The following is a 17,631-nucleotide window of genomic DNA, read 5'->3' as shown; positions in this document are numbered from 1 at the left end:
GCAAAATTGGGGGAGTCGTCAGCAAACGACGGAGATTTGCGAACGCTTCCTCGCACTCTGAAGACCACGAATGAAGGGGTGCGTTGCATCCAAGGAGCTTCGTCAGAGGTGATATGATGGCGGCGAAATTTCGAATGAAGCGTCGGAAGTAAGAACACAAACCGACGAAACTTCGCAGTTCTTTGATGGACGTAGGTTTAGGGAATTCGGCGACGGCACGAAGCTTGGCTGGATCGGCGAGAATTCCATACTTGGAAACAACGTAACCCAGTATGGTCAGCTGCCGCGCTGCAAATCGGCACTTCTTTAAATTCACTTGTAGGCCGGCGTTTCTCAAACACGTCAAAACACGCCGGAGGCGTTGAAGGTGCGTGGAGAAATCCGGAGCAAAAACGACGTCATCAAGGTAGCACAAACACGTGTGCCATTTCAAGCCGCGCAAAGCGGTATCCATCATGCGATAAAAAGTTGCTGGCGCATTACAAAGTCTAAACGGCATGACGTTAAATTCGTACAAGCCGTCGGGCGTGACAAAGGCTGTCTTCGGTCGATCGTCATCTGCCATAGGTACTTGCCAATACCCTAAGCGCACATCGAGAGATGAAAAAAATTCTGCTCCTTGTAGGCTGTCAATAGCGTCGTCGATTCGCGGAAGCGGGTAAACGTCCTTACGAGTGATCTTGTTGAGGCGCCGATAGTCCACACAGAACCGTACAGAACCGTCTTTCTTCGTAACAAGAACGACGGGAGATGCCCATGGACTGTGGGAAGTTCGGATCACTTCACGGCGGAGCATATCGGCCCCTTGTTCATTAATCACGCGACGTTCTGTAGCCGATACACGATATGGTCGTTGCCGCAATGGCGATTGGGAGCCAGTATCGATGTGGTGCGTAACAGTTGACGTCCGGCCCAGGCAAGGTTGCCTGACGTCGAAAGAAGCACGAAATTCTTGTAGGAGGCACAGAAGCTGTGATTGCTTGCCTGGTGTAAGGTCATCGGCAACAGAAGAATCGAATACATCTATAGGCAATGGGCCAGACGTAGAAATCGAGCCGAGCGAACTGCAACGGGCACAGGATGGGTCTTCGGGAACATCCGTAATTTGTATGTCTGCGATAGCTTCGACAGTACCCAGACATTCTCCGTGGAGTAGCAACACAGGGTACGAGAACGGGTTACAAATAAATATAGCACTGGAGCCCTGTGTAATATTCACCGTCGCAAAAGGTAGCAGGAGACCTTTTCGAGTGGAAAAGCGGCCAGACGGAGAAAGTAGTGCGACGGTGTCGGAGAGGCTGCTGCAGTACATAGAGACAACCACTGACGAGTTAGGAGGAACGGTGGTGTCGTGTCTGACGAGGAGTTTGTTCGGAAGCGAAGCTTTGTCGGCGAGCGTCAAATCTAAGAGCGGCGACAGTTCTAGTTCGGCCCGTGCGCAATGAATGACGGCATTGTGGCGGGAGAGAAAATCCCATCCGAGGATAACGTCATGGGAGCACGACGAAATTACAACAAATTCGATGGCGTATACAACGTCCTCAATCACAACACTAGCTGTGCACGCCGCTAACGGGTGAATACGCTGTGCGCCGGCTGTGTGGAAGGACAGTCCAGTAAGGGGCATCGTGACTTTCCGAATCAAGCGACAAAGTTTTGCGTCCATAACTGATACGGCGGCTCCGGTGTCCACGAGTGCAGATGTGTGAACACCATCAACAAACACGTCTATCACATTCGTCGGGCCACCCTGAGGACTTTCGCGTTTCGCCGGCGTCGCAGCCCTTGCCTCGTGGGCTGCGACGATTAGTTTTCCTCTTCCCGAGCTGCGGGACGGGGCCGCATCGGTGATAGCCAGCGTCGGCGTGGAGAGCGTGAGCGGCGTGTATTGGGCGTTGGGCGGAACGTCAGTGACGATGCCGAAGGGTCGTCGTAATATGGGCGGGGAGAGCCGACCATACGACTTGGCGCAAATGTTGGAGCGCTAGGTGACTGCACGCGATTACAGTAGCGTGCGACGTGACCGGCGTAGCCGCACGCAAAACAGATAGGTCGTTTGTCAGATGTGCGCCACCGATTCGCTGTGGTGGGCCCCGCCCATGTAGGAGGACGCGTTGTGCGGGGCGGCTGGTGATATGGTTGCATCGCGGGCTGTGGTCGGGGCACAGTCAAGACGTCGGCGTATGTGGGGCCTGGCAACGACTTCCGCGTAGCTGAGTGGTGCAGCCGGAGGTATCTGTTGGGGCCTGGCGGCGACTTCAGCGTAGCGGAAAGGTGCGACCGCAGGAACATGGTGATGGCGCTCAGGCAAAAGCTGGTTGAGTTCGTGCGCGATGGTGTTGCGGAGCGGGGGCTCAAATCTTGACGTTGGCTCTTGTACTGGTGGTGGTTGTGCAAAGGCCATCAATGAGAGCTGGTGTGCTATTTCCTCGCGCACGAAAGCCTTCATTTCTGCCATCAACGCTGACTGATCAGAAATGGCCGTCAAGCCAGCGAGGTGTTCGTCGCGCGATGTAGGCCGACGGGTCAATGATCGCTGCCTGCGTAGCTCCTCGAAACTTTGGCACAGTGTAGTTATCGCGGCCACAGTGCGAGGATTTTTGGCAAGGAGCATGTTTGTTGAAGGCATCGTCTTCTATGCCTTTCATAACATTCCTGATCTTATCAGACTCCAACATGGTCACGTTGACTTTCTTGCACAAGTCCAGGATGTCTTCGATATAACTTGTGAAGGATTCGCCTGCTTGCTGAGCTCGTTCCCGCAAACGCTGTTCAGCGCGCAGCTTACGAACAGCAGGGCGACCAAAAACCTCGACAAAAGATGTCTTGAAGTCTGATCACGTCTGAAAATCCGTTTCATGGTTCTTGTACCATAAGCTGGCCACACCCGCGAGGTAGAATAGCACGTTGCTGAGCTTAGCTACTTCGTCCCATTTTTTGTGGGCGCTTACCCGCTCGTAGGTCGTAAGCCAATCCTCAACGTCGGTGTCGTCCGCGCCTGTGAAGATAGCAGGGTCCCTGTGGCGCGGCACACTAGAGCACGGTGCCGGTGCAGGGGGAGGTACTTGATGGGAGGCTTCTTCAGGCATGGTCGACCGTACGGTGCGGGATCGAAGTTCCAGGTTGCAGGTTTTGAGGGCGCAGCACGCTCCACCAATTGTAAAGGGTTTATTAGAGATCGGAACAGCGCAGCGTCGACAGTCAAACGAGACGGCTTTCAAGCACGAGCGCCGTTGCGAGCTAAAGCGCTGGACCCACTGGTGTCTGACAGACTAGAGCTGGACCCACTAGCGTCTCTCTTCGCTACAATATATATAGATTGATTGATAGATTGTAGGCTCAAAACCCCTGCAGTAGGTAAATACTGCTAATCGCAATAAAAGACAATGTGATGTTTCTCAGTTTCGGCTGCTATAGCTTTGTTGCTGCTGCGGCCGTGCTACGCCTACAGCTAAAACATCGTTAATGAAGTGCATGTGTATCGCACAACATGCGTTTGCGCAACGTAACCTTTAAATAAATACTTCCTAACCGATTACGCTCCCCCCGGACTCGTGTCCGATGAATTTTTACTAACTTTCATAATCCCAGGTTGGCGGATATGGGCATGGAAACTAGCGCTAACACATGGAACGCTGCAACAACTTTCTATACACATGCCTAATGATGCAGTTATCTTTTTCTGTTTAATTTGTTTTGTGTTGCATGTTCCAGGCAGACCTGTACGCTGGTGCTCTGTTTATCCGGGAGTCTCTGCACTGGAATCTTTACGCCTCCATTGCTGTACTGCTGGGCATCACAATAATCTCAACTGTGGGAGGTCGGTGCTTTCGTGCTCCTTTTTTCTTTCTTATCATGGGGCAGAGCGAGGTGTTAATGTGAGCTTTGTGGATTCTTTCATACTCAAAATTTCTTAAAGAAGAGCAGTAGAACGATTCAGCCGAGGTGTTATCTTCTTGTTCACCGCTACTTTTCCCGCAAACTGCAGTGCGGCTGTGGCCACCTGCTTGACAAAAAAATACGGTAAGTTTCTGTCTACACACTTTCTCCAGTTTTCAGGTTTTACGGGGTTTATCCCAACAGTTCACGCGGGAGAGAGCATGGCGGCCTGCACTCGAAGTTGGGTAGGCAGAACTGTTTTCGTGCATTTTGTGGGAATTCAATATTTATTCTTCATTTTAATCAATATCGACACGAAAGGAAGATTCAATGTCAAATGTCAAACAAAGTGCAATAATAATGGTGCAGAAATTCATAAACATGTTGCAACAGGTCTTAGGAAAGCCTGACATCAGAAATTACTGTCTTCAAGTTCGTTCTTCCTTTTCGAAAAGGCCGTGAGGACATCAAGGACAATGCAAGATGGAGCAAGAATGAAAACTGCAATTTCTTGCGTTCTTTTGTGCTCTGTGAATGTCGAATAACGGTTAGCCCTTTATCGACGAGCCTTGCCTACAGGCAAGACCACTACATGCACTACAGGCAACACCGGAAAAACATTCTTTTTTCTTGCCAAGTTTCAGTATTGAGTATGAAGTTTCTGGCTAATTGTCTGCGGCAAAGACTGAATGACAGGTAGCAAGTGTCATTTGTTGGTTTAGAGCAGGAACAATGGACGAGGAAGACGTAGTTTGGCATGCGACTCACTGTTATTTGAAAGCAAGGTCAAAGGAGACAGGCCGATGCAAGGTGTCGAATTGCAGTGGTGTCACACGTGTGATGTAAAGCGAATGAAATGTACACCTATGGTTCACATAAGATGAGAGCTGTATATATAAATTGAAAACGAAGCCTTAGGTGGCTTGGGGTAAAGCCCCCTTCCAGTTTCCTGCCTGGGAAACTTTGCTGAAACATTCCTGAAAATATTCTGGAAATTGCTGAAAACGTTCCCACGGAATATTTTTTATTGATTATGCTTATTCTTGGCGTTGTTTGCACATTTAGATATAAAATAAACATTTTTCAGGTTTTTTATATGTCTCGTCCTTAAAGGGTTAGAGTATCAGAAACACTTGGTTTGGAAAAGTCATTTGTTCGCAGCATTTTGATGCAATATTTACAAATAAAAAGATTTGTGCCAAGATACTAGCGCAACTGCTCAATTTTGAGCAAAAGTTGGGATAGGAAAAATGTTGCATTGACAGAAAAGCTTCGGGCGAAAATTTTTATTTGCGCATACGCCACGCTAAAGTCGCAGACTAAGGAGTGGGGAAAGCAAGAGGTTGAAATTCTCTGCATATTATACATATTATTCTCGTAGTAGAGTTGCCATCTGAGAAATTGGTACATATTGAATAGTAAAAACCAGTCAAAAGACGAAGTACAGAGAAGAGACGTGGCACACACAACGACTGGACTGACAACTGTGCTTTATGGAAAAACCCCAGTCTCCCAAGAAAAGCCAGGCGAGCATGCGCATCTCAAAATCTAACACCCACACACAAACTAATGTTGATTGCAATAGGCCACGTTGCTAACGCCAGTGCGAGAGGAAACTTAGTTCCTTCTGCATCAGTGAGATAGAGGTAGTACGGATGAAATTATCGCCTTGCAAGTTGATATGGTGAGCCTCGAGAATTTCACGCTCCATCTTGCCCTTGCCCCTACCAAGGATTTTGGCATTGGAAAAAGGCGGGACTCAGCCACATTCCCGACAATGGCGAGGCAAATTTGCTCCATCAGAGGTGTTCCAGGAATTATAGTGCTCTCGCAGCCTCTCATTAATACACCGGCCTGTTTGACCGATGTAAACTTTTTCACAATTCAGCGGAAGCTCGTACACCACACGCGTCGCAAAAGAAATGTGACGGTTGTCATGACACGTGGGAGTTCTATTTCTGCCACGCGCAACACGTGAGCTAATGCCTGAAAGTTTCTATGGAGCAGAAAAAAACAACGTTAACGCCCTGCCTCGCAGCAACTTTCTTGAGGTTGTGGGAAATCCCATGTACCGAGGGGTCCACTGTTAAAGGGAACACCGGAGCGCGTGGCTAAAGTCCCTATATACGAAAAGTACCGCCATCCTTTGATAAACGGCGCTTCTCTCTCTCCTGTATCTCCGATTGGACGATGATAGCGCGCGCTTTTCACTTCTTTATATTTTATTTTTTTCCTCCTCAGAGCCATGTTGAAAGTCCTCTGCGCAGCCGCAGTCGCCGCCGGCGGCGGCGGTGCGCGCCCGGCCTGAAAGCTTCAACGTGGACTTTCTAGGTGCGCCACCGTCGACTTGGCTTTCGCAAGCAAAAAGTTAAGAAAAAAGCAAGCGCTTCAGGAGAGGAGGCGGCGGAGGAAAGAGTAGATGGTGGTACTTTTCTTATATAGGGATTTTACGCGTGGCGTCTGCTCTGCGCCACCGCCGGCCGGCGGCTAGAACTAGTTTCGCGCAGGCGCGGTGAGCGATGTGGGCGGTGCTATTTCGTCGTCTGCTACCGTCTGCAGCCACGCTTCGTATCGTCGCAAAGCAACCCGTTCACGCGTTCTGAAAGTTTGCCGGAGGCTGCATGGTCACACTCGGATAGCTAGCCGGTGCAAGGCTGAACGACAATTAGACGGGGCAAGATATTACCTCGCAGATACTTCTGCCATTCTAACTCGCAAGGAAAACATGACAATTTTTGGCGGACTGTCTCTTTGGGCCACAACAATAATAGACAGTATTTCTGGATGTATAGTGGCCATCTCATGCGCGCTAAGGCATATTGGAGTCACTGCTGTGGGTATATATGCTGAACAAAGACTCCACAAGCGCCATTGAAGCTCATTCAGTAGAATTCACAGCGGTAAGATCGATGAAGAAGTGTATTGGCATGCGTAACGTGTTGAACTCCCGCAGGTGCAGATATTTTAGTTACGAGTAGATGTTGAAGTTTAGCAGCATGCCAAATTGTTCTAGACCTTTAGGTTGTTTACGTTTACAAATCGTGCCTTTCTCATTACGGTAGGCATTTTTGGGTACGCCTTCAAAACACTGAGCGCTATAACCGTTTTGTTAGGACTTGACGTAAAATGTGCTCCGACAAACTGCCGTCATCTTGGGCTTCAAAAAACCATGCCTCAAAACAAATAAAATAAACCCGTGCGTCGCTCAATATCTGGTTGCGTCGCCGTTTGCCTCCAGCACTGCCTTCATTCTAGAAGGAAGACTTGCATACAAGGCTTCACAGAATGAGGCATTTTGCTTCAAACGCTGCCATTCGGCCTTGACCGCACTCCAAAGGCTGTCCGCGGAGAGCCTGTGCAGGCTTTGACTTGCTAAGGCCTTCTTCATGGTACCCTAAACGTTTTCTATGGGGTTCAAGTCGGGAGACTGCGGTGGCCAGCCCAGAACTTCCACTTGGTGACGCAGCAGAAGTGATCGAGCTTTTTTGTGGTGTGCACATGGGAGATGTCATGCTGAAAGAGGAAGTCATGCGGCTGGAAAGCACCATTTGCAGCATGAGGGAGCGCAACTTGTTCGATGACATCGCAGTATTTGTCGGCCGTGAATTTTCCTGCTAAGCTGACGAGAGGCCCGCAGCCATCCTTTGTCATGTAGCCCCACACGCTGACGACTGTCTATTCTATTAACTGTATTGAGCAGCCTCTGCGTTAGTTTTGCAATAGCGCGTTGTCTGTACTTCCCTTGCCACAGTTCAACAATACGCTGCCTTTCATTGTATGGCACTCGAGCCATCGTGGATTAGTGGCGAACGAAGTGCACACTTAACCTTTTGTGAAGCGGGCAGTGCTTTATGTATGTATCAAGAAGGCGAACAAAAGACAGCAGCGTCATTGCTGCTGGTGTCCAGTGTGACATTTGTTTGATTATAGATCAATCCCGTGACTTTCCTTCCAGCTGGAAGGAAAGTGGCTACTTTCAAGTACGAACCACGCGAGCTTCTTTTCCGCGACGATCCGAAGCGCGGCACCAGACGGTAGCAGACGACGAAAGACGCCTGCGCGAAACTCGTTGCAGCCGCCGGCCGGCGGTGGCGCAGAGCAGACGCCACGCGCTCCTGTGTTCCCTTTAACAGTGGACCCCTCTGTACATAGGGCATCGCTTCAAGTCTTTTCCGTTCAGCTGCTGTTGGGTCAGCCCTTTTTAATTCTCTCTCGCCTCTTGTCTTTGGCAGCAACGTTTCTGTCACTGCGTTCAAAAGCGCTTTTGCGAAACCAGCGGCAACCAAACGCTCAAACTTGTTGTCAAAACTAGATTTTATGGTGTGGTGGCAACTCTATTGTAAGGCATTACAAAAACAATTCATTACAATCCCTCTCTTAATGACTTTTGAGTGTGCGGACGAGTACGGTAGCCTTCTTACTCCTACGCAAGAAGCACCAGCACACATGGCCATCTTCAAGAAAAGTTCCACCAAATGTGATATGACGATTTATTAGACAATGACGTCTCACGTATTCGAGGCAGTCCACGAACGCTGATGGCGCGCACAGCGACAGACGCAAGAGCACTTCTTCCTCTTCTTCACTACACTATGAATAAAGAGGCAAAAAAAGCTTTGAAGGAGCAAAGGCAGAATTTGTCGCGTTGCTTGTCTGTTATTTTTTTTGGACAGCTGTGGAATCGGCCACTACAAATTTGTCCCTAAAAGACAAACTGGCGATGCCACTATCTATGGGGAGGTTTTGAAGGGTCGGTAATATGGTGTTCGTCGCGTGCGGACAACTTTATTGACAGGTGGTAGTCTGTGTTAGCACTGCACGGGCTCGGGCTTACCCAAAAGCCCCGGCCCGGCCCGGCCCACGGGCCGTGCCGGGCCGGGTAGAGCAGTTTTTCTCGGTCTCGGGCAGGGTTCGGGCACGGCGTGTGCTTTTTGACGCGGGCCCGGGCCGGGCTCGGGCTTTCTGGTGGTGTGCATGTAACGTGCAGCGAGTTATTCTCGGGCGTCTCAACTCTGCAAAACATATATTTTTCGGTCTCGGGCCGGGTTCGTGCCGGATTCCAGCCGGGCTCCGACCGGACTCAGGCCTAAGGTAAAGGGGTGGCGGGCCAAGCCGGGCGGGTAACGTAGCCCGGGCCCGGGTCTCGCCATAAAAGTTTTGATCGGGCTCGGGCGGGCAGCCCAACGTGAAAACGGGCCCGTGCCAGCCCGGGCCCTGGCTGAAAAAATCGGCCCATGCAGTGCTCTAGTCTGTGTGCCGCACAGCAATGCCACTGTGCACTCTGAGTTGATGCTGCGTTAATTTCCGGTACGCTGTTTGATCGGCTTTCTCGAACGCCCTTCCTACGGTCCGCCCCATGATACCGTCTTGGTTAAACGGAAATTGGTGCTGTGGGGGCGGTATTTCAGGGCTGTTACGCCAACCTTACACAAACGACCTCTCTGCAAAATCCCTTAAGAAAAGTTGTACATGCAAGGGTGCTTCCAGAAATAGAAGAAGGGGTGGAACCCTTGTGCTGTCTATTGAAGATGAGCACATTTAGGTTTCTGACGATTTCTGTAGTCAATTATTTAAACTTACAGCACAAACTTCAAGTATAGGCTTCACATGCATCAGGTTCGCGTACGGCTATTATGGCGATTTCAATTATATGGACACTCCAGGCGCATTTCTACCATTGGCGCCGCTGTCGCCGTGTGGCTCCGTATAAAGTTCAAGGGGGATGAAATCCTCGTCGCGCGCCGTATGCAGTACGTGCGAGTGAAACCGCGCGAGGGTGAGCCGGCGATGGCGGCTCAATCTCGCGCACACAATGAATGAAAGCGGGGAGGAAGCACGCCGTCTTCCGTGCGCGCAAGGCTCCAGGGGGGGGGGGGGGAGGGGACGTAGAAGAGCGCGTTCTCTTCGGGGCGGTCCGGGCGGCCGTCGGGGCCCCACTATCTTTAACGCCACCTGCGGCGGGGACAGAGTCCACCTTACGCTGTGTTTTCGCGGCTTATTCGCGTTGATGCGAGCGGTAGCACGAAGGTAAGTTCACTCGCTGAACCCCACTTACTCACTCCAGCGTTTTGACAGCGAGTTTTCGTGATCATCGAGTGAGATGCGTTCATGTTTGCTTGTACGCGTGTGATACCATGCTTATTAACTTAGTTAGTATGCCTATGTTTACAAGTTTATACGGCCGATAAAACTACTATCCTTACTTCGTATAGCTGCTCACTAGTTTGCTATCGCAATCGATGCTTGGCATTTCGGGAGAAACTGCGATTTTTTTTTCAAAATGCCGGCAGGTTCTTAGTTGCTCCGTTCTGGATGATCTACATATGCCGGGGAGGGGCAAGGTGAATTAGACACTTCGAGGTTGTACAGCTTTTGCACGGGGGGATTCACAATTGACCCATAGACAAGACGTAGGGAGCAAGCGCACATGACGCCGTCTCTCCCTGGCAGAACACTGAGCACTCTGCCCAATTTCCAGAACATCGCCGGATCGGTGTCAGCCTGTACCAGAACTATATAATTTGAGGGAGAACTTGGGAAGTGATGCACTAACCGTAGCTGGAGTAAATACGCTCGCGTCCACCCTTTCCAGAGTTCGGTTGTCAGCCGTTGGCGATGGCGCACCTTGTGTTGTAAGGCTACCATGGTTGAAGACTCCGTGATGCAAGCATTTTGCGCTACTGAGAGGGTGCGCTTCACCAAAACGATGTGCGACAGGGTCAATGGCTTAAACTCGTCGGGTTCGCTTTCGAGGTACGTTGGCAATCTGCTCTTCATTACTGCTTCTACTTCGCTAGCACAGTTGTGAGCCCCTCTATGTTGAGGCTGCTGGGTCCTAGTTACCGCCTCAAGGTGTTCTTCGGGGAGAGAATGAGGCGTTCCTACCGTCCTCCCCACCATAGAACTCTTTCGACTATGAACCTCCACTGGATCCATAGCTGATCTGCGCACTGGCTGGTAATGTGAACTGAAATGTCTTAGATCAGCTGCGGAGCCTTGGGCGTCGGGCGTTCTGTGAGTGTACTGTCGTGGGGATTCCGTGCCATGCAACAAACAACGGAAAGCGAGCAAGGGAGCGCCCACAGTCACATCTGTCGTCAGCTCTAGATGAACTGCACGTGTAGAATGTGCAAGAGAACAGAAAGATCTAGGTTTTGATGGTATGCTTGGTGTTCTTGCGTACAAAGGTCCACAGTAGTCGAGACCGACAACGTTGAATGGGCTCGCTTCGGTGCTTCTTTCTCCTGGAAGAGGCGCCCTCGGTGCTGACTAATCTACAGCGCATGCATTGTCTGCACTGGAAGATGGGTTTAAAAGCGACACTTTTCTTTACCGGAGCAGGCGCGCCGCTCGGTTCCTTGCAGCACCACCAGTTGACGCTTGCTTCAGGGGCAGCGTCGGTGCCGGCCGTGTGTGAGCAAGAAGAAAATGTCGCACTTTTGCCCGAAAGGTGAAGCATCGATTACGATAGAAAATTAGTAGAGAGCTATACGAAGCAAGCATAATGGGCCGTATAAAGTGGTAACTTACGACTTCAAGTGTACCAGAAAGCTGGAAGAACGCCAACATTATACTCATTCATAAGAAGGGAGACGTTAAAGAATTGAAAAATTATGGACCCATTAGCTTGCTCTCAGTATTGTATAAAATATTTACCATGATAATTCCCAATAGAATCAGGGCAACACTTGACTTCAGCCAACCAAGAGAACAGGCTGGCTTCAGGAAGGAATATTCTACGATGGGTCATATCTATGTCATCAATCAGGTAATCGAGAAATCCGCGGAGTACAATCAACCTCTCTATATGGCTTCCATAGATTATGAAAAGGCATTTGATTCAGTATAGATACCAGCAGTCATAGAGGCATTGCGTAATCAAGGAGTGTCAGCTAAGGCGTTGCGCTGCTGAGCACGAGGTCGCGGGATCGAATCCCAGCCCCGGCGGCCGCATTTAGATGGAGGCGAAATGCAAAAACGCCCGTGTGCTTGCGTTGTAGCGCACGTTAAAGAACCCCAGGTGGTCAAAATTATTCCGGAGCCCTCCACTACGGCGTGCCTCATAATCAGAACTGTTTTTGGCACGTAAAACCCCAGAAAGAAGAAGAACAAAGTAACCAAGGAGTACAGCAGGCATACGTTAATATCTTTGCAAATATCTACAAGGATCGCCCAGCTACCTTGGTTCTCCACAAGAAAAGTAGAAAGTTGCCTACCAAGAAAGGAGTCAGGCAAGGAGACACAATCTCTCCAATGCTATTCATTGCATGCTTAGAAGTATTCAAGCTCTTAGACTACGAAGGCTTAGGAGTGAGGATCAACCGTGAATACCTCAGCAACCTTCGGTTTTCAGATGACATTGTCCTATTCAGCAACAATGTGGACGAATTACAGCAAATGATTGAGGACCTTAACCGAGAAAGTGTAAGAGTGGGGTTGAAGATTATTATGCAGAAAACAAACATAATGTTCAATAGCCTGGCAAGGGAACAAGTATTCAGGATCGCCAGTCAGCCTTTTGGGTCTGTAAAGGAGTACTTTTATCTATGTCAATTACTCAGAGGGGACCCTGATCACGATAATTAAATTTACAGAAGAATAAAATTGCGTTGGAGTGCATACGGCAGGCATTGCCAAATCCTGACTGGGAGCTTACCACTGTCGTTCGTTGAAAAGAAAAGTGTACAATCATTGCATTCTACCGGTGCCAACATATGGGGAAGAAATTTGGAGGTTAACAAAGGAGCTCGAGAACAAGTTAAGGACCACGCAAAGAGTGATGGAAGGAAAAATGTTAGGCCTAACGTTAGGAGACAGGAAGAGAGCGGTGTGGATCAGAGAACAAACGGGGATAGCCAATATTCTGGTTGAGATGAAGAGGAAAAAATGGAGCTATCCAGGCCATATAATGCGTAAGGATGGATAACCGGTGGACCATTATAGTTACACAATGGATACCAAGAGAAGGGAAGCACAGTCGAGGACGACAGAAAACTAGGGGGAGTGATGAAGTTAGGAAATTTGCAGGCGCAGGTTGTAATAAGCTAGCGCAAGACAGGGGTATTTGGAGATCACAGGGAGAGGCCTTCGTCCTGCAGTGGACATCAATATAGGCTGATGATGATGATGTTGAGAAAGATGTAACCATTCACTTACTGACTAAATACACAACCACGGCGCCAGGTGCGCACAGGTAAACACAAACACATCTCGCTCGATGACCGCGGAAACTCACGGTGAAAACGCCGGATTAAGAAAGCGCGCAGAGCGACGCCGACGGCAGAAATGCGCTTGGAGTGTCCATATAATTGATATCGCAATAAAGGAACCAGAAAGCTTGCCTTCACAAATCCGCGGCTGCACTGTAATGAGGAAGTAAACGCTTCTTGCGGGTAGAATGGATTCAAGTTGCACTACGTAGGTATGCGCATGCCGACTCTGAAACTATGATACGTTCAAGGCGTCCGTCGTAGTCGCTAATTGTCAGCAATTCCGCTTAAGAAGAGGCTCGCTGAAATTGTGTGCGCCCGCCCTTATGTGTGTGTGCGTGCGTGTGGGCGTAAGTGTACTCTTGATTCGACCCTTTATGCACTCACACAAAGCATCGCTGTATATAGATTAAAACTCGTTGTATTTGCAGCATTTAAATACGTAAGCATGCGTGCAACAGATCCATGCAGCAGCATGTCATAGTAGATGATTGATAGCGTTAGAAGAAGGAAAAACAAATAAAAAACTTCTGACCAAAATTAGAAGCATATGTACCGCAGCATGACCGGCAGATGTCTGTAGTAGCGTTTGAAAAAGAAAATACCGGTTGCGTCACCGTCGCCGCGTCAAGGTCGTAAGAAAAAAGAAATGTTTTATTTTCGCCCGAAAGGCGAATCATCGATTGCGATAGCCAATTAGTGGACAGCTATACGAATAAGGATACTAGTTTTATAGGCTGTTTAAACTTGCAAAAACATTCCCTTACTAAGTTAACACGCACGGTGTTCCGCGCGCCCCGGTAAACATGAACACATCTCAATTGATGACCGCAGAAACTCGCTGTGAAAACGCTGGAGTGAGGAAGCGCCCCACGAGCGAATTGACTTTCGTGCTGCGTCTCGCATCAACCGCGAAAACACAGCGCACCGCGGACTAGGTCCCCGACGCAGATGGCTTTCGAGATACAGCGACCCGGGCGGCCGCTGGAGTAGAACACCGCCCCCCTCCCCTCTTTACTTTCCCCCCAGAGTCTTGCTACTCAGGCGGGCACGCGCGCCTGTGCGGGCTGCTGTTTCTTGAAAGTCATCTGCGTCAGGGACGCAGCCCGCCGTGCGCTGTGTTTTCGCGGGCGCCCGGTATAGAACGCCCCCTTCCCCCGGAGCGTCGGGCGCGACCTCCCTTGCGTGCTTCCTTCCCGCTTTCCTCCTTTGCGTATGCGAGATTGAGCCGCGAACACCGTCTCACCCTCGCACGCTTTCACTCGCGCATGCAGCAAGGGCGCGCGGCGACGATTTTATCGCCGTTGGACTTTATGCGGAACATCATGGCGACGGCTGAAATGCGCCTGGAGTGTCCATATAATTGCTATCGCAATAAAAGGAAAATAGGGAAGTTAACACGTGCAATCGCTAAAATAGTGTAATTGTAGGTAATTGGTAGAGTTAGAAACAACAATAAAAGAAAAGAAAAAGAACTGGTTACGTGACTGTCGCTGCGTCAGGTCGTAACAAAAAAGGAAAATTAAGAAGTTAATACATCTAATAATTATTATTGTGTGAAGTGAAGTAGAGGGACGACACAGTCCCAGGCAGCACGACACGACACCACTGGGCCAAGAATGGTTGAATGCTCGCAGAAATTGGTACGAATTTTGGCCCAGTCCTGGCATCATAGCAAAGTGCAACCCGATCCAAGGTCCACCCACTGTTCGAGCCAAGATTGGCCGTACAGGTTGCCATTGTAGAATCCAATGTAGTTCAAGCATAGAGCCAGTGCACAGCCATCCTGTATCCAGTCTTTTAAGAACATCCAGTGATCAGCCATTCTGTATCCAACATGTTTCAGGAACATCCAGTGCTCAGCCATTCTGTATCCAACGTGTTCCAAGAATATCCAATGCTCAGCCATTCTGTATCCAACGTGTTTCAAGAATACCCAGTGCTTAGCCATTTTGTATCCAATGAGTTTCAAGAATATCCAGTGCTCAGCCATTTTGCATCCAGTGTTTCCACCATAGCCTGTACTCAGCCATTCTGTTGCTTGTATGCTAGCTTACTGCCTATACAATTAGTAGCGAAGAAAACGTGATGGAAATAAGTGCAAGAACGAAACTTCCTGCAGACACACGCAAAGTGTAAACGAAAATGTTGTGAGCACTATATTACCCCTTCATCTTCTTCATCTGTATATACTCATCATCATGGCCAGCGCCATTCGCTTCAGCGCGCGGCCTGCATAATAAACCGTCGAGGTTGAACAGCTGTCTCGCAAGTGGTGGAGAGTGCTCTCGGTCCCTTGGTCCTCTACGACTTCGAGTTTCCCTGAAGCTTCGTTCCGGTCGCCGCTTGCCCCGCCTTTCCGCCACCATGCCCCAAGAAGATCCACCAGGAGCCCCCAGCGTCATCGTCTCTGCCCCACCGGCCGTTCCTTCATGGACCGTCAGCGCGCGGCAGCGCGATCCCACCATGTTCGCTGGCCTTCCTAGTGAAGACGTTGACGACTGGCTGGACAATTATGACCGAGTGAGTGAGTCTAACCGGTGGGATGATTCTCACAAGCTTCGGAGCGTCGCATTCTACCTCACTGACGTTGCCAGGACTTGGTTTCTTAACCATGAGCGCTCCTTCCCTGACTGGGCGGCTTTCAGACACCAGCTTCGGCAAATTTTCGGCGCCCCCAACGTCCGCTCTGAGGTAGCCAAGAAAAAGCTTGATGCACGCATGCAACTTCCTGGGGAAACATACACCTCTTATATCGAGGACGTCCTCGCCCTTTGTCGCCGGGTTGACGCAGCCATGACTGAATCAGATCGTGTTCGTCATATCCTCAAGGGCATTGCCCACGTCGCGTTCAACGCACTGGCCATAAAAATTCCAAATACCGATAACGATGTTGTCGCCACTTGCCAGCATCTGGACGCCCTGCACGCCATCCGTTTACAACCTGTCGCCTGTGACACGCCTCCTTCCTCCGATGCGGACCTGCGTGTCCTTGATTCGGACTCTCATACGCGAGGAGCTCCAAGTGTACGGCCTGCGCAGTCCTCCCGTTCTTCAGCCGCAACCTTCGGTTCCTGGCCTGCGCGACATCATCAAAGAGGAGCTGTCCTCCATGACCTGCACTGTGGGCTGTGTCCCTCCTTCGCCGGCGCCCTCGTATGCTCAGGTTGCGGCTATGCCACCAGCGTTCGTTCAGGCAACGCCTCCTGCTCCTGCTACTCCCAACCATCTGGCGACTCTGGCACCTCGTGCACCTGCCACAGCATATTACCCTACCCGGCCTTCGCCCCGCCCCATTTGTTATTACTGCGGTATTCGCGGGCACATATCGCGCTTTTGTCGCAGACGACAACAGGACGAACGCCGTGGTTACGATGTTTACGAGCGAGACCCATTGCCTCTCCCAAGTGCCCACCAGCGCCGGCTTTCCCAACGCTCACTTACTCCGCCTCCAAATCCCGAAGAGCCTCGCAACTACCATCAAGGGCGCCGCCGCTCGCCTTCCCCTCTCCGACGCTCGACATCCCCTCTGCTACAGGCCTCCCGCACTCCTGACTACCGATCGGAAAACTAGATGGTGCAGTTTTTGGAGGGAAAGCTGCATGGCCTGCACAGACTACAATTCCTCCAGTGTGCCCGGCCAATACTTTATTAGTGTGTGTCGAAGGTGTACCCGTTCCTGCATTGATTGATACGGGCGCAGCTATTTCTGTTATTCACGCTGACTTGTGCTCTCGTCTACGCAAGGTTACTACACCTTACAACGGAGCTATTCTACATGGCGCAAATAATGTTGTGATTCGGCCATCGGCGCAATGCACAGTTCGAGTTTCGATTGAGGGGATTCGCCACCATATTCAGTTCGCAGTGTTGACTTCCTGTGCTCACATGCTTATACTAGGGTGGGACTTTCTCTCTTCCGCGTCCGCTTTTATTTCGTGCCGTCAACGCCTCGTTAACTTGACCGAGACCGACAATTCCGACGACGTGCCCGACCCGCGCCTTCGCTTACGAACTGCTGACGATTGTATGGTGCCTCCTGGCCGCGAACAACTTCTTGTAGTTAACTCTGACATCGCCGATGGTGACGTTTTAGTTGTACCATCAGCTCGTTGCCTATCCAAAGGGATTGCTCTGGCACCTAGCCTTGTTCGCTTCACCAACGGTACGGCCACTTTGGCTGTACTCAACACAACCACTGAGCCAGTACTTCTTCCTAAAGGCGCTGTTGTCATTTGCGTCTTGGACACTCAGCCTGTCTGTGTGCTTACCTCGACTACTGCTGTTTCACGGGCACCTACCGCTATAGAGCCAGCCCCTGCTTCTGTTCTCGCTAGTGCAATCAGCACTGATCTAACGCCACAGCAGACGGAAGAGTTACTGGCGTTGTTATCCAAGCATAAAGACTCCTTCGACGTGCACTCTCCTCTTCTGGGACAGACTTCTGCAACGGCTCATCGCATACACACTGGTGGAACTTCCATCGTGCGCCGGCGGCCATATCGTGTTTCTCCCGCCGAACGCCAGATCATCGATACCCAGG

The 17,631-nt window shown here is 50.3% G+C and overlaps 1 protein-coding gene across 1 annotated transcript in view; it reads left to right on the top strand.

Moving 5' to 3' along the window:
• LOC119444297 (sodium/glucose cotransporter 4-like) overlaps positions 1–17,631 on the top strand; it is a 603,800-nt gene that overhangs the window by 218,424 nt on the left and 367,745 nt on the right. Inside the window, exon 6 of the mRNA XM_049663258.1 lies at positions 3,715–3,820. Coding sequence (XP_049519215.1) covers positions 3,715–3,820 — 106 coding nt within the window. The remainder of the gene's footprint in view (positions 1–3,714; positions 3,821–17,631) is intronic.

Source organism: Dermacentor silvarum, chromosome 3 (assembly GCF_013339745.2).
Source record: "Dermacentor silvarum isolate Dsil-2018 chromosome 3, BIME_Dsil_1.4, whole genome shotgun sequence".
NCBI lineage: Eukaryota > Metazoa > Arthropoda > Arachnida > Ixodida > Ixodidae > Dermacentor > Dermacentor silvarum.
Note: the sequence above shows the minus strand (reverse complement) of the source record. Positions and strands in the feature narration are given on the sequence as shown.